Below are 27,502 nucleotides of genomic sequence, written 5' to 3'. Positions count from 1 at the left end.
AGTTTATATCTTTTTGGTATGTTCACATAAATTTTTTTAATTTAAATTCCCATAAAGAAAGGCATTATTGACATCTAGTTGTTCTAGATGCTAATTTATAATAGAAGCTAAGACAAGAAGAGTCATTATTGTGGTTAGTTTAACTACAAGGGATAAGGTATCAAAATAGTCAACACCCTAAAATTGAGTGTAATCCTTTGTAACTATTCTAGATTTGTACTTGTCAATACTATCATCAACAATATATTTTATTTTGTAAACACATTTACATCCTTTGGGAGTTTTATTACGTTGGAGGTTAACAGTGGTTCATGTGTTGGTAAGATCAAGTGCTTGTAATCTTGTTTTTCATGGCTTGAAGCCAGCAATCATGCTTACTAGCTTGAGAGAAAGTAGTTGGTTCATATATGGAGGAAAGATTGAGATAGGATTTTTTGTAAGGGGTTTGACAATGTTCATAAGAAAGGATAGAAGAAATAGGAAAGTTTGGTGTTATAGAAGTAATGGAGGCAAAAAATGAAGTGTTTAGAAGACTTCAATGATGGTTAGTAAGGTAGGGAGACTTTTTAGTATGTCTAGTCGATTTCATGATGGTGGGAGGAGGAGGATAGTAGGTAATAAATGTGAAATTTGTGAGAGGAGAGTTTTACAGAGAATGACATGATCAAGGTCAGTTGTGTCAAAGGGTGGTGTAGGAACAAGAGGGTAAAGAGATGGTCGTGTGTTTGAGTGAATGGAAAATAAGATTCATAGAAAAACAAAATTTCTAAAAACAAGAAAGGTGTTACTGTTAAGATCAAATAAAAGATAACCTTTTTTCTTCCTCATAACCAAGAAAACAAAATTTCTAGATCTAACATCAAATTTTGTGCGATTATTATGAAGAGTATAGACATATGCAAGACATCCAAAGCATTTGAAACTAGTGTAATCAAGAATTGTGTTTTACAACAAGAAATTAGGAGAATGATTTATAATGATAGGATAAGGAAAGCGATTAATAAGATGAATAGCATGAGCAATATAAAGGTGGGATTTTCTTACACAAAGTACGGACCAAAAGGCATTTTACTATGTTTTCAGCTTATTAGAGGATGAGTCATTATGGAGCTGACGTTCTATTTAAAAATCATATTTTGATCAATAAGAATTTAAATTATATGGTTCTTCTTTATAAGCCATTTAACTGGGTCAAAACCAAGTTAAATACTAACTTAATGATCCTGCACACTTAAATAAATGTTAGTATATCTTATTGTTCTTTAAGTACTTTGTTATCATTAAAATCCAAAGAGTATGACCAGTTTTTGTTCAAACAGTTCCATGACTTGGTCACGGACTCCATACACAACCTGTATCTATTAGAAGAAGATTTGATTATGCATTTAATCTTTAGTTTTGATGAAAGCAATACATATATTTTTTATGTGACAATTTTGTACTCTAATAGTTTCTTGAGTGTGCATATTCACTATTTAGGTTGATTAAGGACTGTTGTTAAGAAGATCATCAGAATCAGCGTTGACAAACATCAGAAGAACTATTCATCCATTTCTGAAGTGACATTAGCAATTTTGAAGAATGTTGAATGACTTATCAAAAAATTTATTTTCAAGTGTTTCTAGAGATATTTCAAGCTCAAATATTCTTTTGCTTCAAGCTCAAAAGTGCATTTCTAAATGGATACATTTCTGAAGAAATATGTGTACACCAACCTCCTGGGTTTGAAAGCACCAAGTTTCCTCAACATATTTTTAAACTTAAGAAATTGCAATATTGTCTAAAGCAAGCTCCATGAGCTTAGTATGATAGACTAAGTGTTTTTCTTTTGGAGAATAGTTTCTCAAGAGGCAAGTGGATACTACTCTCTTTTGTAAAAACTTTGGAAACAATCTTATGATATGTCAATTTATGTTGATGATATTATCTTTGGTTCTGCTAATCTTTTTGTTTGCCAAGAATTTTCTAAGCTAATGTAGGCTGAATTTGAAAAGAGCTTGATGCAAGAGTTAAAGTATTTTCTGGGTATACAAATCAATCAGACTCCAGAAGTTACATACATTCATCAAAGCAAGAATACAAAAGAACTTCTAAAGAAATTTGATATGACAGATAGCAAACTAGCAAAAACACCTATGAATCCTACATGCATTCTGGAAAAAGAAGAGGTACGCACAAAGGTTTGTCAGAAGCTCTATCGAGGTATGATAGGCTTTCTTCTCTATCTGGTTGCTTCTCGTCCAGATATTTTATTCAATGTATGTTTGTGTGCTCGTTTTCAATCAGATCCAAGGGAAACTCACTTAATAGTTGTTAAGAGAATTTTAAGGTATCTGAAAGGAACAATTAACCTTGGCTTGATGTAAAAGAAAATATCATAATATAAGCTATCAGGTTTCTGTGATGCATATTATGCATGAGATAAAATTTAATGCAAAAGCACTTCTGGAAATTGTCTGTTTCTGGATGAAAATCTCATATCATGGTCAAGCAAAATACAATCAACTATTGCATTATCTACTGATGAAGCAGAATATATATCAGCATAACTGTGCAGCACTCAGATGCTCTAGATGAAGAGTCAACTTGAAGACTTTCAGATATACGAGAGTAACATTCCTATCTTTTTTATAATACTGCTGCTATATGCTTGAGTAAGAATCCTATTTTACACTTAAGAGCTAAACACATAGAAATTAAACATCATTTCATTAGAGATCATGTTCAGAAAGGGAACCTTTTCTTAAAATTTATAGATACAGACCCTCAATGGGCTGATATCTTTACAAAACCCTTAGCTGAAGATAGATTTCTATTAATTCTAAAACACCTGAAAATGGAGTTATGTCCAGAATGAATATTTTCTATGCGTGCTATCTGCTTCTGAGAAAAATAAGATTTTGATCTTATGCGAGCGTGTTATTCTGTCAAAGATACTTCTACAAGTTAGAAGATGTCTTGGTCAGAAATATCTCTAGTTAGAAACTAGTCAGTATTCGCGACTCTGAGATCATTAACTCATGGTTTCTCAAATGAATGAATATGATATAGACTTATGTCATATATATCATAACACATTATTTGAATGAAACCTCGAGCAGTGGAAAACAATTTAGAGAATAGTTAAAATCTTTATGTTTCTACCCTATCTTGTTTATTTATGGAATTGTTGAGACAAGCTTTAGTTGAGAATAAATATCGTTAAGCACGACCTTCTACTTTCCCATTTCTTTTGTCTCTTTGCATTTATTTCTCTGACAATTGTCTTAGAAAAGATGGTCTCTTTTTATTCTCTCCTGTTCCAAGTGTTCTCTTAACTAGTTTGAGAATTTCAAGAGTGATCTATTATATAACAAGATCATTTCTCTTGTCAGTTACGTTTTCTCCCCTCCTATATTAGTGTCTTCTTTGTTTCCTTTCCTTTTTCATCCTTCTTTAGTCTTTTATTTCTATATCTACCTAACTTTCCTTCTTCTCATCATGCCGTCAAAAACCTTTTGTGGAGATGATTATCCTTTGAAAGTCATTAATGAAAGGCATCCAAATCTGGTTAGTTCAAAAAATTACTTCTTTATCGACATTCATGTTTAAGGTTGGACCAGTTATATCGCCTTTCTTAGAGGACCCATCGATCCAAACCTTGTGAAAGCTTTTTGGAGGAATGCGTTTGTTAGCAACGATAATTGCTGCATACAATCTAGTATCTTTGGTTTCCCCCTTCATCGTCATTCCTTCTATCATTGCTGAAGCCATTGGGTGTGCTCAAAGGGGTGTTACTACGGAACAAACATGTCTCATGTACACTCATGGTGAGAACATCATGACCATCTATGACACTAAGTCTAGTTATGAACCCACAAATCTAGAAAATCTTATTCCCAATGCCCAAGATTGGTTTCGTCTTCTGTTACCTAACCTGAAACACATAGGCGTTAACAAGGATTTTGTGTTTCACAATGACAAACTCCTAATTTTATGTCTTCTCAATCAGGTTTCGATTAACCTGCCTCAAACTATCTTCAATCATCTAAAAGAATTTGTGATTATCTCCAGAAGACAAAACAAGTCTTTCATACAATATGGGATAGTTTTATCTGAACTAATTCATAAGGCTGGTTTAGTTGGAATATTTTGCAGGCTTAGGGTTGGTCTAGACACTTCCCTTGTGGATGAAAGATGTGAAACCTTCATAGATCAGTTGTTCGCATGATGGTTGTTCTGTTTGTTTTTATCTTTGTTTCGTTCCTATGTTCCTATTGTAATCACTCTTTTCATCAATTAATGTGTTTATTTGTTATTCTCTCACTGTCTTTTTGATTTTGTGCTTAATCATTTAAAATCAAGGGTTAAATATACGTTACCCCTACCATATATAAGATATTCGGTTTACCCCTTTAAAAAAAAATTTTGAATTACCCCCCTGTAATTTTTTAGTACCCCCTAAGCGTGTCAAAACCGGGGGGTAAATCCAAAAACAGTATTTTACAGGGGGTAATTTGTGCTTATAGGGGGCAAAAGACAGAGAATTTTTCAGATTTCAGGGGGGTAATCCACAACAAAAATTTTAAAGGGGGGTAATCTGAATCTCGCCTATATGGTAGGGGGTAACGTATATTTAACCCTAAAATTAATTAATCTTTTTTTAAACTTTTATACTAAGACAAAAATGGGGAGAAAAATAATGATGATTTTGATTCATGTCTATATCTCTGAAAAATCTCACTACTTATATTTTACTATATTATTGTGAAAAGAGATTTAATTCAAGATTCAGGAAATGCGCTAATTCTAATGAATGAATTATATCCTGATAAAGATGAGAAAACTTTTGATGGTCAGTCAGAAAAATCTGATAAGATAAGATCTGATAAATGATGCTCTGATATCACATAATATGATTCACTTAAGTTCTGAGTAACAATGAGAAACAACACATTGTGATACATAAACTTCATGGGCTCTGATATCTGAAGCTCTGATTAGTGAACGTTTCTAATGAAATCATACTTTGATAAGTTCAACCAAAGCTCTAATATCCTGTATCTGACTCAGGGGGAGCTTGCACATCTTAGGGAGAGATTGTTAGAACAAGATTTGGTTTTGCATTTAATCTTTAGCTTTTATGATAACAAAACATATATTTTTTTATGTAACAATTTTGTACTCTATTAGTTTCTTGAGTGTGAAGATTCACTATTTTGATTGATTAAGCATTGTTGTCCATAAGATCATCAGAATCAGCGTTAACTCACATCAGAAAAACTATTCATTCATTTCTGAAGTGACATCAGCAATTATGAAGAATGTTGAATGACTCATAAGAAAAAGGATTTTCAAGTGTTTCTAAAGATAAGCTTCTCTTCCAAATTAGAAGTCAACATTTCAAGCTCGGATAAGCTTTTGCTTCCAGCTCAGAAACCAAGATGCGTCATTCAGATAAGCTGTTATGTTCAAATCTAAAGACTTCATTCTGACTCTAAAGACTCAACTCTCTTGGGACGTCTACATTACATGATCTCTTTCATGCTCTCTCTACTTCAGATCACAAGTTCATTTTAAAGAAGAAAGATCAGAAACTTGCGCTAGAAGCAATATGGTACAATAGTATTTTATCTTATCAATACAAGAAAACATGTCCCCAATGACATAATATTGTGACGTGGGAAGCATGTGGCAAAAATATTGCTGTTGCGACGTGCATATCATGTCACTATATTTTTTTAATATATAATAATCAAAACTAAGATAACGCAAGGGGAGTCAGAGAATAATTTTTTAAAAGGCACGTTGTGACGTTAAGACCACGTCGCAATATCTAAAATAAAAATAAATAAGAAAAGTCTGTAAAGTACATAAAGGGTGGGAAACTTGAAATTTAAAAATTTCATGTTGTGAAGTGGATATCACGTCGCAACACTTTAAGAGGGAAATATCTCTGAATTTGTCTTGACTGGGTGCACAGAATGGCAGGAGTAGCAGTAATTGCATATGACCGTTTTAAGGTTGCGACGTGGGATCCATGTGGGAAAGTAGCGGCGTGCTTCCCACGTCGCTTAAAAAGCAACTCTGCAGTTGACTTGACTTTGTGCAGTGAATGGAAGGAACAGCAGTAAAAGCATATGTGACCGTTTGAGTGTTGCGACGTGGGGTCCACGTGGGAAAGTTGCAGCGTGATTCCCACGTCGCTGATTCCTTCAACTTTTTGACCGTTTAAACGTTGCAACGTGGGTTCCACGTGAGTAAATTGTGGCATGGTTCCCACGTCGCTGTCAAGCTTATATAATAACCCTTAAACGCTTCCATTTCACTCAGTTTTCTTCACATAACTCTTCACAACATATCTCCCAATGTCCATAACTCTTCACGTTTCTTCTTCCTCCCCTCACATTTCTCTCCTTCTTCCATTAATCCTTTAGTATCTTCTTCCATTGATTTTTCTTCCATTAGTATTTTTATAGAGGTATGATATTGTTATAATAATCTTTTAGCTGTATTTTTTATTTTCTTCAAATATTATTTATACTAATTTCGATATTTAATTTCTGTGAATTTTGTTTCTTTAAGTGTTGAAGTGAAGAAGATTGAAGAATATTGAAGAGATTTAAAGAAAGATTGGACAAAAAAGATTGAAGAAGATTGTAGAAGAAGTATTTTTGCAATTTTAATTTTGATATATTGTTTGGATTGTTGCTTGATTTTTAGATATTATACTTTTTTAAAAAAATTGACAAATTAATTTTAAACAAAAATATATGTGTAGTTATATACTTATTATAAAACAGAATATATATTATATTATTGAGACAACAAAATATATGTTATTTAATGATAAAAAATAGTTAATATTAGTTTGTTTTGAAATATTTTGTCTTTTATTTTATAAAATTTATTAGGTAAAAAATGAAATAATTATTAATATTAGTTAATATAATTTATATTATATTAGTTTTTTTAAAACAGAATATATTTTTAAAACTGAATATTTAAATTTTTTATTAGGTAAAACGAAATTTATATTATATTATTATTTTTTAAAACAGAATATTTAATATGTTTAAATGGTAATAAAAAAATTAAATGTTAAATTTTTTTTTTATAAAAATCTATTAGTTAATGTTATTTTATATTATTATAAATTTAATGTTATATTTTAATCTATTAGTTAATAAAATATTTAATATGTTATGTTATTATATTATGTTTAAATGGTAAGGAAAATTTTTAATGTTATATTTTAATCTATTAGTTATTGTTATAAATTTATTGTTATTATTATAAATTTAATGTTATTATTTAATGTTATTATAAATCTATTAATTATTAATAATAAATTTGATGTTATTATTATAATTTTAATGTTATATTTTAATATATTAGTTAATAAAATAGTTAATCTATTAGTTAATAAAATATTTAATATATTTAAATGCTTTGAAAAAAATTAATGTTAAACAAAATTTATAATATACATATTGGTAAAAAAGAAAATGTAATATTTATAATATAGTATGTTATTATGTTATATTTTTATTAATTGTTTTTTAATAAAAAATAATAGTTATGTAAAGTAATACATAATATTATATGTATTATTTGTAATATTTGTATTTAAAAAATATTTATTATTTGAAACATATATAACGTATTAGTATGTAGACTAATAATGTAGATTGTTAAATTTTGACTATTTATAAAATTATTAGTATGTAATGTATTATTTGAGTATACACTAAATATTATATATATTTTTATTATATTAGAATAAAACTTTAAAAAATAGAATATATAGTATGTATTATATGTTAGATTTTTATTATATATTTTTTAAAATAGAAAATAATAGTTATGTATTAAAAATATTTTATTAAATATGTATTAATTTTGAATAAAAAATATTATTTTGTATATAATATTTTATTAGATAATATTATTTTGTTTATATTATTTTGTATATAATATTTTTATATAATATTTTATTAAATAATATTATTTTGTATATATTATTTTGTATACATTATTTTGTAAATAGAAAATAATATTTTATTAAATATTTTATATAAATATTTTGTTTATTATTATTATTTCAATTGAATAAATATTTTTATTAATATATATTAATTTTGAATAAAAAATATTAAGAATAAAATCTTTTTTATAATAATAATAATAATTTTAATTTAAAAAAAAAATAATGTTTGTGACATGTGACACATGTCACTAATTTGTGACATGTTTATCACGTCGCTACACTTTTAAATTAATCGGAAATGTTGTGACATGATATCCACGTCGCTAGTTTGTGTCATGCTTTCCACGCCACAACTTTTCTCCGTGTTCTGTGCCATCCTGCTGTTTCCTGGCGTTGTCTGTTCCAACAGACAAAAGTTGTTGGGTTGTGCATCACGTTGCGACGTGATTTCCATGTCACTATTTAGTGACGTGATAATCATGACACAACAAAGTTGTCACGCTCTCCCAAGCGACATAAATTACATGACTTAAAACTACCTTAAAGTAATGCCTTACGTGTTCCGAGTGACTTGAAATCGTCAATAATTAACTCAGAATTAATGCTTGCACTAATCTCCCTTTCAATATATACTATCATGCTATCTCCAAGAAACCCATCATCCATCTTGTTTCTCAACTTAGTCTTAATAATATTCATTGCTGAAAAAGATCTCTCAGTTGTAGCCGTAGAAACGGGAAGAGTCATGATAATACGAAGTAGTCTATCAATCAAGAAGTAAGTTTCAGCCTATCCAGATGCAACTAAACATGAACATAGTTCTTGAATAGTTGATAAATTATTCAAGTTTGATGCTTGACGAGCAACAATTAGAAAATGTTGGAGTTGAAATTGCAAATTATTCTTCTCTTGATCACTAAAATCCATAGGATAATATTTTTCAACTAAAGAACAAATAGTATCAATGCTAAAAGCTTTATATCCATCCTTAGGAGACAAAGAACAAGAAAGAGTTAATAAATCCATTGCTTGCTCAGTGAATCTGCTATTCAACTCTTGTAACTGTTTCTCAATGGTAGTGAAAAAGATTTCAACTTTAAAGTAATGTTGAATTGTGACTTGATTCTCTTCAAGACGGGAGCGTCCAAATCTTGTTGTTGAATGAACATCATTAAGATCAGGAATCTCAATACCATGCTTTTCACAAAAAGATATCACTTTAGTAAACAATATTTCCCAACCATTTTCTCTCAAACTTTGAATAAGATGTTTTGTTGAGCGAGCCAAGTTCATAGCATTAACTACATCTTGATTTTTTTTGTAAAGCTTGACAAAGCATATCTCTTATTCCCATGATTTCTTTCATCAAGTGCAAAATAAATATAAAATCAAATGCCTTCAAGTAATTGCAACAACTATCTGCATCCCCACGTGTAGCATAACTTCCTCTATCTTTTGCAAATTTTTTTAAAACTAAACAAGTTGCTTCATACATGTTTATCAAGCTAGAAATAGAATCGTAATGTGATCCCCAATGAGTATCTCCAGCTCGTTTCAATGTACCAACTTGATTTGCACCTCTACCAGTTACAATCTCATCAATCTCTAACAAATAAGCAATTTCTTCTAATTGGGCAGCTTGTAACTCATCATGGTGCTTTGTAGAAGAACAAACAACATTCACAATAAAGATCAGCTTCTCAAAAAATTTATGAACGGGTTTGACTTCTCTTGATGATGTAACTAATGCAAGTTGCAATTGATGAACAAAACAATGAACATAATATGCATAAGGACAATCCTTCATAAAGAGGGCTTGTAAACCATTCCATTCTCCTCTCATATTGCTAGCACCATCATAACCTTGGCCACGAATGTTAGAAACATCAAGGTTATGTCGAGAAAGTATATCACATATTGCTTCCTTAAGAGTTAAGGATGTGGTATCTTTAACATGTGCCACATCAAAAAATCTCTCTTGTATTAAACCAACTTTATCAACAAATCTTAATACAAGAGCCATTTGTTCCTTTTTTGACTCATCACGAGCTTCATCAACAACGATACAAAATTTGGAATCACCAATTTCCTCACGAATACTCTTTTTTACCCTACTAGAAAGAATTTGCAATAGCTCTTTTTGAATTTGATGTGAAGTATACTTGCAATTTTGTGGAGCATTTTCCAACACAAATTTTGTAATTTTATCATTGTAGGATGCTAAAAGTTTCAATAACTCAAGAAAGTTACCTTGATATCTTGATTTGTTAGTTTCATCGTGACCCCTAAAAGCATAAGCTTGTAGTGTTAACTAACAAACAATGCAATTGAAATCTTGAGTCGTAACCGATTATTCATTCTTTGACTTGAACTTTGCACTTGAATGACATTTCTAATATGACTATCTTGATTCAACGAGTCTTGACAAGCTTTCATTGCATTGTTGTGTGGTGAGCAAGGATCCTTCCGTATGTGTTTAAGAAAGGAACAATGTTTTCCATTCCTAACTTTCTTCCAATTTCTAAAACCCATAGAAATAAAGACAAGTGATCCGGGACATCCACTTATTTTTTTGCTAAAAAGGTAACATGGTAAGCAATATGCGGGATCTTCGGATGGTGAATATTCTAACCATGATGGAAATATGCTAAACCAAGTATGTTGAAACCTTCTTGGATGATCCTCGATACCGGACAAATGATAGTTTTCCAAATGAATTTGATATGGACCCCATTTTAGATAAGCTCTTCGTATTGCATTCACTTGATTTGGTGGACATGGCCAAATCGGAGGACGCTTTCCAGGATCGCGTTCCAAAGAATTTTCAAAACCATGGTGCTCTTCAATTGTTGGATTCTCAAGAACTGTTTCAGATTCGAATGTCGGGATTATAATTTCTTCATCTTTCTCTTCTCTTTCAATTTCACATGCTTTCCTTTTGAAAAAAGATTCAATTTTCCTATTATTCATCTTTACTTTTCCTATAATATCATATCAAATCCAAAAATAAATTTAGAGAACATAGAAACTAAAAGAGAAAAAAATTAATGAACTTAAATAATCAACTTTAACCCGTTTTCAAATACCGGTAACTTCACTATTAGAAATTAGCAACAACAATAATTAAATAAACCGTATTACAGTGTATAACTATATTTGTAAATTACGATGTTATGAATTAGCTTAATAAACCTCATATAGATTATTATTGATTAATGATTTAATGTGTTGTTCATCTAATTTAACACATCAAGGAAGAAGAACCCTAAAAATCTCAAAAATACAAATCAAGCAATCACTTTAATTTGTTACTTTTTATAAAAGAAGAATGAATAAAGTTTTTTACCTGTAAGATGCCGATCACTTTAATCTATTCCGATTTCGGTGCCGGTAGCAAATGCATATGAGAAAGAAAGGAAAGGTATAAGCTTTTTACTTTATATGTATTTTAACCTAATTGTGAATGAGAAAGAAAAGATAAAAATTAATTTTAATTTAATTTAAGGATATTTTAGTAATTTAATATATATGAATTAAAAAAAATTGACGGGTGGTCGTGGCCTTCCCACGTTCCCCCTCAGTTCCGCCACTGAGTATGGTTAAAGGGTAGCTTCTTGATTCGACAATTCGACAGGATCTTAACATGCTGCCGAAGTCTGTTCACATGTTGTAGTCGAAGACCTCCAATGTTGTAGTCGAAGTATGCTCAAGTATGTAGTATTCAAAATGTTAAGATTGTTAGCATGTCGAATTGAGACTGTTTGTTAAGTATAATTGTTTAAGTTAGCTTGTTCCCTAAGTTAGCTTGTGTAAAGGGTCTGTGTGTAAAAGCCCATTAGTTTAATGTTTTAGTTTTATTATACATAACATACTAGTCTATCATCATTGCACAATGAAAATCCTAATTAACGTGGGGAGGTTATTTGTTATTTTGTAACATTTCAAAAAGAAAGTAAATAATAATAGTTTATAACCTATTTTATTGTGCTCTTCTTGCTTCTTTTTTCCTACCCTTATGAGTTTCTTGTCAAAAAAAAAAAACTATTATACTTTATTCTTGGTGTTGATTTCAAAACATTAATAATTATGGAATTTGTCACCATTTGAGTGGCTAAATAATAAAATTTAGTCTTTAACAAATTGATGAATAAGAAGTTAACTCGTGATTTATGTTTGTCAACCTTTAAGATCTATACATAATCCGTATAAAAGCTCACCTCCAACTTTATACCACACTTACTTTAATAATACAAATAACAATCTATATCATAAACATCATGAGAGGATGTTTGAGAGTTTTAGATATTTGATGCAAGCCTACTACAATATAAATCTAATGTGTGAAAGTTTTCTCATAAACAGTGGCTTAGTAAGACCCAAAAAGAGTTAAAAGTAAAACAACTAAAATGAAATTTAAGAAATTAAAAAAAAAAAAAAATTCTTACTTTAATTGAAAATAACATATTATTATCATTTCTTATATCCCAACAAAAAGGCAACCCAAGAAGAGCAATGGCTTTTCAGCTGCATCAACGACTTTGTCATTGGAGAAGCTGGTCAACATAATAACATACAACTCACATGCCATCATTTCAAGCTCCTTGTTCTCAACTCTACACATAAAACCACGTTGTCACAGCTAATTTCATTCCTAATGCTCTCACCGTCAAAGGTTACAATAACCGAGTCTTAAGTCACAATCTAACAATAAATTTAGTTACATTAATCGTACTCATAATCTTAACAAGTAGCATTGTAGAATTGAACCTCGAGATTAGAAAAAGCTCCATTTTAATTGTTATTGTTTTAAAGGAATTGTTTAAACATCAAGTTAATGAGTTAATTAGTCTGGTTAATGTCTAGTTGCTATTTTTAATACTATTAAGAAGCGTAGTTAGAAAAAGGATAGTTGCTAATCTTAAGCCGAAATTCTAGGCCAATATTGATATACCAAACAAAGTCTCACTATATATTTTCTTCAATGCAGACACCTTTCCATCAATCAATATATCCTTTGCATTCAAAATCACTAAAAAAGCATAGCAAAGTAACAAAAGATGGCTAGAGGAAAGTTGAGTATCTGTGTGGCCTTCTTTGTCTTACTTATCGCTATGGAAGCTTCCATTGCTCAAGGCCAAGGAAACGGCAACGGCAACGGCAACGGAAATGGTAATGGTAATGGTAACAATGGGAACAATAATGGTAAAGGTAACGACGGTAAGGATAATGGTAACGGTAACAATGGAAAGAATAATGGTAAAGGTGACAACGGGAATGGAAAGGAGAAGGAGAAAGATCCCAAAAGGAAGACTCCAAAAGATGATGAATCCGCTAAGTCTGAAAATTTACCAGCTCTGAAATCGGGACAGGAGCGAGCTTTCTGCAACGCCAAAAATAGTTGTCAATTCAAGACACTTGTATGTCCAGAAGAGTGCAAAGTCAGGAAGCCAAAGAAGAACAAGAAGGATAAAGGTTGTTTCCTTGACTGCAGCAACAAATGTGAAGCCACTTGCAAGGGTAAGATCACAGTATATAGTCTTTAATTAAATAAAATTAGTATACATAGAGCAAGTAGAATACTGAATTAATGTTGAATTTGTTTGGTTTATTTGCAGTTAGAAGAGCAAACTGTGATGGCTATGGTTCATTGTGCTATGATCCTCGCTTTGTTGGTGGTGACGGTGTGATGTTCTACTTCCACGGAGCCACGGGAGGAAACTTTGCCATTGTTTCAGACGACGAATTCCAAATCAACGCGCACTTCATTGGTACTCGGCCTCAGGGACGGACACGCGACTACACATGGGTGCAAGCACTTTCTGTCATGTTCGACACTCACACTCTTGCTATTGCAGCCAATAGAGTATCTCAATGGAATGACAATGTTGACTCTCTTACCGTGAAATGGGACGGTGAATTAGTAACCATTCCTACTGACGGTGACGCAGAATGGAAGACTAATGGAGATGAAAGGGAAGTGGTAGTGGAGAGAACAGACGATAAAAACAGTGTTAGAGTCACGGTTTCGGGTTTGCTTGAAATGGACATAAGGGTAAAGCCTATTGGAGAAAAAGAAAACAAAGCTCATAATTACCAATTGCCATCAGATGATGCTTTTGCTCATTTGGAGACACAGTTTAAGTTTAAAAATCCTAGTGATTTTATTGAAGGAGTTTTGGGTCAAACTTATAGGCCAAGTTATGTTAGTCCTGTAAAGAGAGGTGTTGCTATGCCAATGATGGGAGGAGAAGACAAGTACCAAACTCCATCTCTCTTTTCAACATCCTGCAAACTTTGTCGGTTCCAGAGGCCTTCTACTAGCCAAGGATTAATTGCTCAATATTGATCATATCATAGATCATAGAAAAATAAAAGTGATGCTGAGTGATTGAACTGGTGATGTCTTTTATTTTGGTTTTGTTGTGTTGTAATGTTTCCAGATAAATAAGGGCCTAAAATGTTGCCCAAGATCCTTTTTTTGTTGAAATTTGTACTGATTAATATTAATGTGTACTTTCTTTTTCTGTTGTGAAGAATAATTTATTTTGATCTTTTGTTAAGTGAGTATATCCTTATCCTACCAATTTCTTGTCTTGTGAGACAGAAACTAAACTTGAGTAAAAGTAGCATAAAAACTCACAGGCATTAGAGATCACTTTTTATTTTTCAAATATTTTATTACAATGAGCAATGCACTGTTTTGCATTAACATTCACTTCTAATTTACAACTCTAATAGCATCTTACTTGGGCGAATCAGGAATCATTTTGATCTATTAGTTGAGTCCTAGCTAGGCAGTAGTAGGAATGCTAGAGAAGCGAGGTGTCTATGTACAAGCAGCTTCAACAGCTAAACTCTTTGTTACTCCTCTGCATGGATCTCCAAATGTATTATTTGATACTCCAATACTACAACTGCTTGATCCAATGCAGGCCTTCTGCACAACGGATAGAGCCCTATTGCTGCTGCAGCGTCCGTGGTTGAAGTTTCCGCAAGTTCCTTGAGGAGTTCCAAAGCTTGCGAATTTAATAGAAGAGATCACTTGATTAGGATAAGGGCACTCCAATGACAGTACCGGACCAACCTTTCTTCCTGATTCTGTATCCGAATTCCACGTGTCTATAGGTGCAGGGTGAGATTCTGATACATGTGAACACACACTTTCTATCTGTTTTGTAGTAAAAGATATTTTCGTAGGGTCGCCTCCCTTTTCCTCGAATAATACAAGAATATTGCTGCCTGATCGCAACCACGACCGCGGTACATGATATCTGCAGGATCACTGACTCAATGAGTATCTAAACGGTCTACTTTATTCGAACAATTGAATATAAACGACAAATACACATTAGTTTTTAGGTGCGATCATGCTAGCACTAATTAGGTGCGATTCATATAGAAAAAATGTCTAACACTTACAATGTTTGTGATGGTTTTCCACAGTTCTTCAGACATTTCGATGAAGAATAGGCTCCTCTATAATTGCATGAGTCAGTACACCCAGAAGTTGGAGCGATGTATGTTGGCCAGTATCGCCCAATGCTCTGTCCGTTCACCCAGGCTTCTCCTTTTCCCATCCCCGTGAAATCAATTGCAACTGGGTTACTTCCAGAAGGGGCAACGAAGTTCGTCTAATATAACACATTGAGATTAGTTAGCTGGAGAAAAACACGAGAATATTGGCAAATGCTCTATTCTTAATAAGATTACCTTGTACCAAGTCAAAGGTTGATTTGTAGGTAAGTTAGATTGTGAATTCCACTTTCCAACACTTCCACTAGACAGACCTAAATCTTCACCTTGTAGACCAATCTGTGTTTACAAAAGCACAGACATGTAATGTATGAGTTCAATAAAAACAAAAACTTGAATTTCATTTCGTTTCAGTTGTATATCATCGGTTGATTGATTCGCCAAAACTCAAAAGAAGAAACGAAAACAGGCCTTAAATAATGCCGAGACTAACCTGATATGTCCATTGTTGTGAGGAAAGATCGGAAGTACTGCCATTTTTCAAACCTTTCAATGTTACTGGACCAGTGATCCCTGCACCCACTAAGTCATAAAAAGCTCCATAGTTCTGTGGTACGTAAAACACACGTTAGCTGATGTAGTAATGAGAAATGACTAGATAATTATTTTATCGTTGTAGAAGCTTGTTTATATATTTTATAATCAGAAAATATGAACCTGTAGTCCAACTGTTAAACTCAGGAGATCAATTTTGTTCTTTCCGGATACAAGAGTAGTAGGGATGTCAACCTTGACCTTAGCGTTTCCGCTGTTTCCTACTCCACTCCCTGAAAATAGTTCTCGGTATTAACATATAGAAATTTCATTACATGATTCCTGAAATACTTCATTGAAGTAAAGAAAAATACCTGCAAGTTTGCCGTTTATAAAAGCATGAAGGGCATGACCAAGGGATTCAATGTGAAGAACAGGTTGAGCACCGGAAATATCTTCAACAACAATGCTTCAAAACAAATTGAAAAAAGTTAACATGGACACGAAAAAACAATCGTCAAGATAAAGCTATCTCAACCTTGGAATCTGTTATACCTTGATGAGTACCACAGGTAGTCACTTTTATCAGCCGTCGTGTTTATTTGTTCAAGCAGTCCAGATTTTGTGAATGCGTCATCCTTTGAAATACCGACCGGTTCACTAATCCAACTCCATCCCGAACTTGAACTGTCCAAAGACTCAGCCTCTTCTTTCAAAGATTCAGTTGCAAAGCTTGAAATCGTAGATGCAGAATTAATCTGTTGTACGAAAAAAAGGCTTTAGTTTATGCTACTTATTTTGAAAACAATAAATAGAAGAAAAGATAACACCGATAGATTGGTTAATCACATGAAGTTTAAAACTCGGTCTAGTAAATTGAATTATATATTTCAATTGGAAGTTGATGAGGCAAACCTTTGCAGTATTTAGAACAACATTCTTGCAATCTGGTAAGATGCTCACAGACCATCCAGGCAAGTTATATGAATTGCCGTTGAAGGTAACGGTTGCATCGTTCGTGCCAGTGTTAGCAAGGAAGGCAACACATACAGATCCTGTCTTGTAAACTGCAGTCTGAGATTGAACAGTAAATCTTAAGAGATATAACAAAACCATTCATGTCACCGAGTAACTTAAAACTTAAACCAGCAAACTATGATCAAACCTTAGAAGAGCCTCTTATTTATTACCTCAAGATTTTGACCAGGAGATGAAATTGTTGGATCAGTAGCTATAAGTGCTTCTTCACAAAGTTTAATGGCCTTATGCAAATCTTTAAGATGGCCCCATTTAGGTTGTCTAATAATTCCTGCATCAAAAGTAACACATTTTATAATTAAACAATAATACACATAATATTGTTCACTGTGATTTTTACTGTCGAATAGCGTTGAGTTGCAATCATTTTTATTTATCTTCTAGATTTAAAATGGAAGCTAGTTTCTGCATTTCTATACCATCAAAATAAAGATGAAAATTAAAAGATTGCATACCATATTCATCAATAGGTGCGTCATAATCATAACTCGTAGAAATGAAAGGTCCACCAGTTGTTCGGCCAAAGTTAGTCCCACCATGGTACTATTTCAGAGCAAGCAAGCAAAAAAATTTGTGGTATTAGTTGGTTTACTATCCTACATATTAGCTGAGTTTGATAAAACTGACTACATGTGAGGTTGAATTACCATGTAGTAATTTTGGAAAGTTCCACCTCGCTGAAAAAAACGTGCAACAGCGAATGCAAGATCTTCTACAGGTCTGTAAGGCACAGCACCTCCAAATGCAAGAAACCTGTGATTTCAAAAGGTTGCAATAGAGGGGAAAAGTTGAATCAAATCATATTTTGAGCACTCCATTCAAGTTACAAAATGATATAAATAGGAAAAGTCACTACTAACCATCCAGTCCAATTCTCAGTCCACATTTTTGGTTTCTGGTTAGAGTTTGGTGTGAATTGATCGCAGTAAAATCCATTGCACGCATTAATCTGTGAGCATTCAAGACACAATCTCACGAAAATAAACAATCAAGTACGACAAATGTAGACATCAACATGGTAAGATAGCCTTATCATGAAGATAGTAAAATGAAACCGTGTGATGAGCACAGAGACATATTCTTTCGGCTTTCACTAAAAAATATAATCCGGGAAAACATAAACGGTATAAAACTCTGCATAGCTAAAAGGAGAAAACATACAATTGGATCGGGTGCGTTTGCTTGCTGGCACATAACCCAAGGAACACCTGTATTAAGAGATGTGGCCATTGATGCTGCCCAATCGATGTAGGTTTTAGCAGCAGGACCATAGCTTTTGTCAATGTTTCCATACTCATTTTCAATCTGTCATAAACAAGTAAACATTTAACATTAAAGGACTATGCATTAGGTCATTAAGAAAAATTGGCTTGAATTTTTATGTTTTTAAGAGAATGAAACCTGAGATAAAATGATAGGTCCTCCTTGTGATGCATAGAGTTTCTCTTGCTTCATCAAATCCACAATCTTCGCCGTAAACCGCTGCATCTCTTCCTTGAATGGTCCATTATCAGTTCTGAACTTAATCCCCGGAATAAAATGCAACCAAAGAGGGAAGCCACTGTTTAAGAAGAAAAAAGAAATTAAAGCCAATGATTAGATACTAATATGAAACTCTCCTTAAAAATGATACATTGAAAAGATCCGATTTTACCCGTAATTCCATTCCGCACACGCGTATGGACCGATCCGGAGATGAACATATAGACCTGCTGCTGAAACTGCCTTCACAAATCCAACCAAATCCCCCCTACCTTCAAAATTATACTGCCAAGCCAAAATATGTAATCCATCATTTATTTTGAAAACTCACAAAATACAATGTAAAAGACAGTGAATGGAAGACAGAAGAAAAACAATATGATGAAAAAGAACAGAACCTGGCCTCGAACGGGTTCGTGTAAGTTCCAGAAAACATAAGTCTCAATGACATCAATTCCTCCATCTTTGGATTTCTGAATAAGGTCTGGCCACATCTACAATCACAACAATACTACCATTGTTAAGTTCAAACATTAAACACAGACAGACACAAACATCAGACACGACACAAACATAAATTTTAACAGTATCTGACATTTTGCATGTCAGACAACCGAGACACATATTCAATCAGAACGAGAAAGAGACCTGTGGAGTACTACGAGGGTAATGAATAGAACCAGAAATCAAGACCCTGCGTTTTCCATCAATGAGCAATGCTCTATGATCATAGCTAACATTGGCACAGAAACAAGCAGGAACATAAACACCAAGAAACCAAATCAAAACCAACACAATCTCAGTCGCTCTCATTATCCTTTTGGGGTTTAGGAACAAACAAACGATAAAGTATAAACCAACACAACACAGGCTAATGAAGAATGATTCCTTACACCTTTGTTCTTGTATTTAAAGGCTCAACCTCTTGTTTTAAAGACACACTTATCTTGAAGTAAATGCAATAACAATGACTTAGGATTTGGCTGGAATACATAAAAAGAAACTAAAAAATAAATAAAATAAAATAAAATGTGATTTGTTTCTTAAATACAAAAATGGAACAAAATCATAAAATAGAAATTGATATGTTAGTACAAAATATTTGTCGCTTTTTATCACATGCGTGTAAGTGTAAGAGGTTGTTGCTTAACCGCTTTCTTAAAAAAAAGATAACAATTGAACTAAAAGTAGTTGTAGCTTCAAGAGTGAAAAGAGAATCAAAACAAATGGTTTTTGTTTGTGTTTTATATTCTTGTGATTAATTATAATTAACTTGTTAAGTTATGATTAATACTTAATAGGCTAATATTGGGTAATTATTCTACGTATAGAAGGGCACGCCACGTATAGTAATAGTAATAGTATATTATTATATTATGATTAAAATAGATACTATAGTTTAATGATTGTGAGAATATCTAAAAAAAATGGTCAGTGTCATCGTCGTCTTGTTCAGATCTGGTGCTGTCGTCTTCCTATGATTCTTGCCTACCCTGTTACTGTTTTTGTCTCATTTTAGTACTTATGTATGTCCATTTGTTTTTTTAATATAAATTATTTTAAAATTTTGGCACGTATTATTATAAAACTATATTTTTTAATATATAAAAAAATTATAAAAATTTATTTTATAAAAAAAATTAAAAAATTATTCACGAATATAATAAAAAATAGTATTAATAATTTATTATATTGTGAAATCATTTATAATTTAATAAAATACTTTTTTAAAAAATTATTTATAATAAAAATTGGAGGAAATACTCTTATGAGGTTCAATAAATGTATTTTGTTAGGGTAGCTGGCAAAGTAGTTAGTGCTACCCCATTTTAATAAATTGTGATCATTTTGTGCTTGACTAGCTACCAAAATAAAATAAAATTAGTTAATTTTTTATTTAAAATTTTTTAAGAGAGTTTTTTTTTGTACCATTTTTGTTAAGAGAGTTTTTTTTTGTACCATTTTTGTTAAGAGAGTAAATGATTAGATATTTATTTTGATTCCATTAAATTTTATGGAATTCACATGTGTCTGGTTTGTTTGTGTTGTGGTGGGAATAATGGAACAACTTCTCTCCACATCACAAAAAGTTGGGTAATATACGATCAATCACATGATTTTATCTAATTTAACACATTTAATTATTTATTAAAATACTATAAATATTTGTTATTTTCAAAGTATTTTAAAAAAGAGGTAATCCTACTCAACTTTTTAAATTGGGTAGATAAGAATCCATCGGGGAATAATTATTTTAATGTCAATCTAAACTTTATGAATAATAATTCTATCCTATCTTATTCTTTAATATGAGCTTTTATGAACAATTCTACATATCTCATATATTGATTATTTTCTTAATACAATTAATTTTACTTATGATCCATTCACTTCTTGTTTGTGTTGTGGTGAGAATAATTATTTGGGTGATGCTAACGAGTGCTCCGAGGTACCGGTTAAGCATTCCAAATTAAGAAAATATTCTAGATTCAATGCATTGAATATACCTAATCTTCTTTAAAAAAAGTTAATTGTTTATATTTTCAATGCATTTAATACATATATTTTGGATAAAAACATATTTTTTTACTTTATTAAACAATCTTCAACTTACCGTTTTAATCTCTTAACCAGTGCCCATTGGGCACTCGTTAGCATTACTCTAATTATTTTTGTGTTAAAATTATTTTGTAAAATATTTAAAAATTTAAAAATTGGTAATAGAAATAATAATTTTCTATAGTAAAAAAATTCATTAACTATTGAGTAAATAATTTCAATTTTTATTAAAAAAATCATGAATTCTAGTATATATATATATATATATATATATATATATATATATATATATATATATATATATATATATATATATATATACATATAATATATATATATAATATAATATATATATATATAATATATATATAATATATATAATATATATATATAATATATATATATATATAATATATATAATATATATATATATATATATATATATATATATATATATATATATATAAAATATATAATATGTAAACGACAAAATTATTCTTGCAACAACATATATTTAATTTGATAAAATATTAAAATTAATATTCATATTTTTAAAATTTTAATAATTATTTTATTTTAAAAATTCTAATTTTGTATATTTTATTAAGTTACAAAGTTATTCTTATGACAATCATACATATTTTTTAAAAATTATTTATTAATATTTTTAATTTAATATCAAATTAATTTTTATTTTGTCATATTTAATTTTTTAATTTAAATTATATTTTATAGGGGTAAATTTGTAAATCATTTTCTTATATCTTATTCTGCCGGATTCTAACCCAGCTCATATTCAGTCATATTCAGGATAATAATTTAAACTACTGAGGCAGGATAGGATAAGTTTCAGGATTAACTTATCATATCATGTTGTGTCAGTAAACACTGGATTGAGATAAGATATGATACAAATATTCTATCTTGTCTCTTATCTTGCGCACCAAATGGGCTCTAAAGTGTTTGATAAGTCAATGATTGACGATAAGTTATTTGGTAAGTTTTATTCAATAGTTTTTTTCCACTATTATAAATTTTAAATTTTAATTTAAATTAGTTATTCAAAACAATTTAATTAGAATGGTTCATCATCTATCAATCCATTACAAATACGAATAGATATAAACATTATATATTTTTCAATTTTAAAACACTCACTACAAAAGAATAAAATACTAAACATAAAATTTAAATTCACTGTGGTCAATCATCTGCATTAACCTATGACCAAAAAAATTAATTTAAACCACATAATACAAAAGGATGACTCATTTATGTGGCATTATTTTGAATGATTCCTTTCAATTTTATTTTATTTTTTACCTTACTATACATTGAATTTTGAAGAATATTTTTGATTTGGTGAATATTTAATTTTTTTTAAGGGAATTGCTAAACTATAGGATTTTATTTATTAATTTTCTATAATAAAATTTTGGTATGTTTGACTAAGAAAAATATTTAAATTGGTAAATAGTTATTAGATTTCTTCTCTTTTTTGGTATTGTTAAATTTATTTAAACTAACTATGATATTGGATCTAAATTTACTTCATATGAATACACAGAATATTCGTATCCATTAAAAATGGTAACATATATCTATTCAAAGTATACAGAGTATGAGTAGTGATTAATCCGAAAATATATACATGAATGAGTTTTTATATGATTTTGATTGGTATATAAAAATAGTAAAATTTGCTTAAAGTTTAGAAAATAAATATATATTCCTTATTTAAAAATAAAGTTTTTTATATATACATATTAGAAATTATATATTTTTAAAAAATATTAATAGGAATAGGTAAATATAATATAAAATAATATTTATAAAATTGTGATTTGTTTAAAATAGAGGGTCAACATTAATTTATGATTATCTATAATAAACTTTAATAAAACTCATGTGATTTCTATTAATATTTGCTAAAATACGTTATTTTTAATTTTTTTTAATAAAAATTGTAAAATTTCAATTTAAAAACATGTATTCTTTATATTAGACAAATTTAATTAATTTTTAAAATAAGATTTGTACGTATTTGAAATGTTTAGGCCGATCAGGCGCCAGAAGAAGGAAGTGGGCACAAGATAAGATGGGTAGGACATAGGATTAATTTTAAGAAATTATTAGCTTAGCCCGGCCTGGACCTTTAGCTCGGCGTGAACCATTTACCCGGTTGGGGACCCCCAACCCGGTTGAGACCGACTCTCCAAGTCGGTAGACGTTATCCTAAGTAGGGTCGGAACCGTCCACCCTAGTCGGCCATAATCGTCGTCCATACACGAAAGGGAAACCGCCGTTACGAGAGTTACAATCCTTTAATGACCAAGCGGTGAAGGTTACCGTAGTTTCTCATTATGGAGGGAATCCAAGGTTCCTCCATTAATGATGGTGATTACTACTCCTGCAACTATGAATATGGCTCCCAACCGAGGGATAAGCAAGACACATTCTATATTGAGCTTGCATCACTTGTACTGCTCAAATCCCTAAAACTATCAATTACAAACTCCTATGTGACTTTCCCGGAATCTTCTTCCGGGGAGTAATCTAAAGTGTTTTGCAGGAACATTTGGCGTCCACCATGGGCCTAGGTAAAACTTTCTCAGTCCGCATATTTTTCACACGTACACACTGAAAGGGAAACCAGATATCCACCATGGACGAAAGTTCTCTATCTGGCATCGTCCATTTACTAACCATGGTAGAAGCTTTGAAACAGTAAACCGAGTCACTGCAAGGCTTTGTGCAATTCCTGTAGTCTCAAATTCCCAAGGAGGATGAATTCACGCACGAGTCACCTTACTTACAGTCTCTTTCGAACGCCGCATGGGTGGAAGGGATCCCGGAAAACTTCAAACTCCATCCCTTACCCGTTTTCGACGGCACGACGAATCCTGGACAACACATCAGGGCCATAAATGATTAGGCCACCACACTTGGGGCTACAAATACCCTTAAATGCATACTGATGTTAGGAACTTTCAAAGGCGAAGTGTTAGACTGGTACATGGGCCTCCCCAGGGCTTCCATCTCAGGATACCCTTACCTGGTATAGAAAATGATTCAGTTCTTTCCATTCGGAAGCACTGGGAAGCACCTGTCAATCCTCTTCTCGGCAACCGCGCGGGGCTGATCAGACATGCTTGAGAATATCGAGCTTGTTTCAAGGAAATAACTGCTCATAACACCGGGGCTCCCCAGGACGGCACCCGGGTTCGTGACTTGGAAGGGCAGTCCGTCCAAAAACCAAATGTTGGCACCAAATAAACAATATACCTCTTCAGATATAGTGTCTTAGAGGTTAGAGCAAGAAAGCAGCAAGGAAGAATACCGCTCAGGCATCCCAAGGAAGCTTCACACCAAATCGAACAAGACCACGCTTTGGAAGGAAAAAAACTATATGTGCAACAACATGATATGCGGGAACGAAGCCGGAGGCCTCAAGGAAGGAGAAAGCGGCCTTTTATACCCCTCAATTCGAGGAGATCGGATATCCTGCGAGAAGTATATCAGCTGGGCCTAAAAATTAGACCACCACGGACTCGCAGGGTGGCAACGCTCAGTGGGAAGGAACCCTGGTTCTCATTCCATCAAGTAGGAGTTCATCACACAGAAGAATGCTTACAACTCAAGAAAGAGATCGAAGCCTTGGTTCAACGCGGTAAATTGTCATCCTATGTAAACGATGCTTTTTCATCATCTGGAGATAAGAAGGATCCAGTACAGTCAAGAGTAACAAAGAGAAAGTCTCACGTGGAGGAAGGTAAAAGATCTCAGGAAGAATATTCAAGGGGCTCGTCCTCCGACACGCCTTAATGAGAATGGGGTTACTTCAGCAGGGAGGACAATGCGAAAGGTTGAGGAACGATAGATTCACCAATCTTCTTCGGAGAAATAAGCATGATCCGTCGTCGAGCAATTATATGGAAGATTTGCAGTTTAGGACTTGCTAGGATTTGGATTTTGAATAAGTTTGTTAGTTTCCTATGATGGAGAACTGTGTCGGGAAGCTTGTAATAAATTATGGTCAGTAGGAGTACTCTTTTCCCTATTGGGGTTTTTAATGAGGCGCCTCTGATCTTTTAATTCAAGGTATTACTATCATCAAGGAGGTATTAATCAAAGTGAAGAAACCAATCCTTCTATTAGTCAAAATTGTGCCATCACGTCCCTTTTGACATAAGTCGACTAGACCATCACGGTATCTTGTCGCGTTAGTCAAAATTACGCCATCGCGGCCCTTTGACATAAGTCGACTAGACCATCGCATCTCTTGTCGCGTAAGTCAAAATTGCACCATCGCGTCCCTTTTGACATAAGTCGACTAGACCATCACGGTCTCTTGTTGCGTTAGTCAAAATTGCGCCATCGCGGCCCTTTTGACAGAAGTCGACTAGACCACCGCGTCTCTTGTCGTGATAGTCAAAAATGCGCCATCACGTCCCTTTTGACATAAGTCGACTAGACCATCGCGGACTCTTGTCACGTTAGTCAAAATTGCGCCATCGCGGCCCTTTTGACAGAAGTCGACTAGACCATCACGTCTCTTGTCGCGATAGTCAAAAATGCGCCATCGCGGCCTTTTTAACACAAGTCGACCAGACCATTGCGGTCTCTTGTCGCGTTAGTCAAAACTACGCCATCGCATCCCTTTTAACACAAGTCGACTAGACCATTGCAGCCTCTTGTTGCGTTAGTCAAAATTGCGCCATCGCGGCCCTTGATAAATGCTTAATTCATGTCAAAATGTCATATTAAAACATAGCATTTATCTTACTCAAATGAAGAATTTATAACATTAAAACCCCAATTATTGAATAAATGTATTATTGTGCAAATTTACTCGGTTTGATTTATATTTGTGCAGGATATGACTTTAAAGCAAAAACCAGCAATCAAAGCATTCGCTGCAGCGAACTATATTTCGCTGTAGCGAACTCCAGTGAAGTCAAAGGCAAATTCCAGAAAACAGATACTTCGCTGCAGCGAATGTGTAGCGAAAGCCCGATTCGCTGCAGCGAACCATTTTTCGCGTAGCAAACCAAGTCATAAAAAAATCATCCAGTTTCGCTAGCAGCAAGCAACAGCGCAGGAGATTCGCTGCAGCGAACCATATTTCGCTGTAGCGAACGTTGGCGGTTTCTGGAAGATATTTAAAATACTTAAGGCTGAAGAAAGGAAGTTCGTTGTAGCGAACCATATTTTGCTGTAGCGAACCATATTTTTCTGTAGCGAACTTTGGCGGTCTGCTGAAGGCGGTTCAAACTCAAAGACTTAACCATGAAGGAAAAGTTTGTTGTAGTGAACTTCTGTTCGCGTAGCGAACTATGATGGCCAGAAGTGCTATAAATAGAGTAGAAAACCAGTTCAGAAGGGCATTCAGTTTTTACTCTTTACCTTATAATACTCTTGTAATAGAAATAGGAATAGAAGAGGATTTAGGTAGAAGGAGCTGGATACACATCAAGAGTCGGGAAATCATCGTTGATGTCGATTCAACTCCATTCTTCCATTGTTAATCAAGCTACCATGAGTAGCTAAATCCCTCTCTTGTTGGGATTGGTCGTAGTTCACCGAAACAGTATGTATTTTCTTTGATCATGGCGTTATACATAATTTATGTTTGAATCATTATTGTTGTTATCTTTTTTTTACCGTCTATTTCATGGATTAAGTTGATATTGATAAATACGATTCTAATCTCGATCCAAGATAACAACTATTCAACTCTAAATGCTAGACATAGATTTAGGTTTAATATTAACTTTAAGTATTGAATCTTTATGCTACCATTTCATTTAATAGGCTGAGAAATCGTCGATTAAACCATAAGGTAGAAATCTCAACAAATGTTTAGACATGAACTTTGTTGGTGAGCAATACGTGATGATAATGAAACAAGCTTAAATTATGTATAACTGATCCAAGATTTGCATATCGAATCGGTGGATGAAAACCAATTCCCAACAAGTTCACTCCTTTGAACTTATCTTCCGTTATTTATGCATTTTTACTTTTCGTAATTTTAAACCAAACAAACTTGAAACTTTATGTTTAGAACTAGAGAAATTGTTGAACGGTTTTGATATTGCTCCAATCCATGTGGATACGATAATACACAATACTTACATTTGATTTTACTCAACATCAGCCCTTTTGATGCAAGTTGACTAGACCATCACGATCTCTTGTTGTGTTAGTAAAAAATGTGCCATCACAACCCTTTTGACACAAGCCGACTAGACCATCGCGGTCTCTTGTCGCGTTAGTCAAAATTGCGCCATCATGGCTCTTTTGACGCAAGTCGACTAGACTATCGCGGTCTCTTGTCGCGTTAGTCAAAATTGCGCCATCGCGGCCCTTTAGACAAAAAGGCCGACTAGACCATCATGGTCTTGTGTCTTAAATTGGTCGGCCCTCCACGTTATTATGAACCAG

The 27,502-nt window shown here is 32.6% G+C and overlaps 2 protein-coding genes and 1 pseudogene across 3 annotated transcripts; 1 reads left to right on the top strand and 2 right to left on the bottom strand.

Moving 5' to 3' along the window:
* Positions 1-8,509: 8,509 nt before the first annotated feature.
* On the bottom strand, positions 8,510-10,939 carry LOC131630832 (uncharacterized; annotated as a pseudogene).
* Positions 10,940-12,964: 2,025 nt separating this feature from the next.
* On the top strand, positions 12,965-14,548 carry LOC131630811 (uncharacterized). 2 transcript variants are annotated; one of them, XM_058901555.1, is made up of 3 exons: positions 13,136-13,198; positions 13,258-13,486; positions 13,585-14,548. In XM_058901555.1, exons 1-3 carry the CDS (start codon positions 13,136-13,138, stop codon positions 14,313-14,315), a joined length of 1,023 nt encoding a protein of 340 aa, XP_058757538.1. In that variant the 3' UTR covers positions 14,316-14,548. The 2 variants fall into 2 exon arrangements, with proteins under 2 accessions (XP_058757537.1, XP_058757538.1); XM_058901554.1 differs by having other exon boundaries at positions 12,965-13,486; positions 13,585-14,547.
* Positions 14,549-14,605: 57 nt separating this feature from the next.
* On the bottom strand, positions 14,606-19,465 carry LOC131630810 (beta-galactosidase 8-like). The gene is made up of 17 exons (XM_058901553.1): positions 19,145-19,465; positions 18,895-18,990; positions 18,669-18,781; positions 18,416-18,575; positions 18,176-18,319; positions 17,875-17,963; positions 17,662-17,767; positions 17,470-17,557; positions 17,167-17,285; positions 16,892-17,050; positions 16,532-16,734; positions 16,351-16,445; positions 16,160-16,269; positions 15,936-16,049; positions 15,680-15,781; positions 15,389-15,600; positions 14,606-15,240 (listed from the first exon to the last, which is right to left on the bottom strand). The coding sequence occupies exons 1-17, from the start codon at positions 19,307-19,309 to the stop codon at positions 14,796-14,798; spliced, it is 2,520 nt and encodes an 839-aa protein (XP_058757536.1). The 5' UTR covers positions 19,310-19,465; the 3' UTR covers positions 14,606-14,795.
* Positions 19,466-27,502: the final 8,037 nt, after the last annotated feature.

This window comes from Vicia villosa, unplaced genomic scaffold (genome assembly GCF_029867415.1).
Source record: "Vicia villosa cultivar HV-30 ecotype Madison, WI unplaced genomic scaffold, Vvil1.0 ctg.000742F_1_1, whole genome shotgun sequence".
Taxonomy (NCBI): Eukaryota; Viridiplantae; Streptophyta; class Magnoliopsida; order Fabales; family Fabaceae; genus Vicia; species Vicia villosa.
This window is presented reverse-complemented; position numbering and strand designations above follow the sequence as displayed.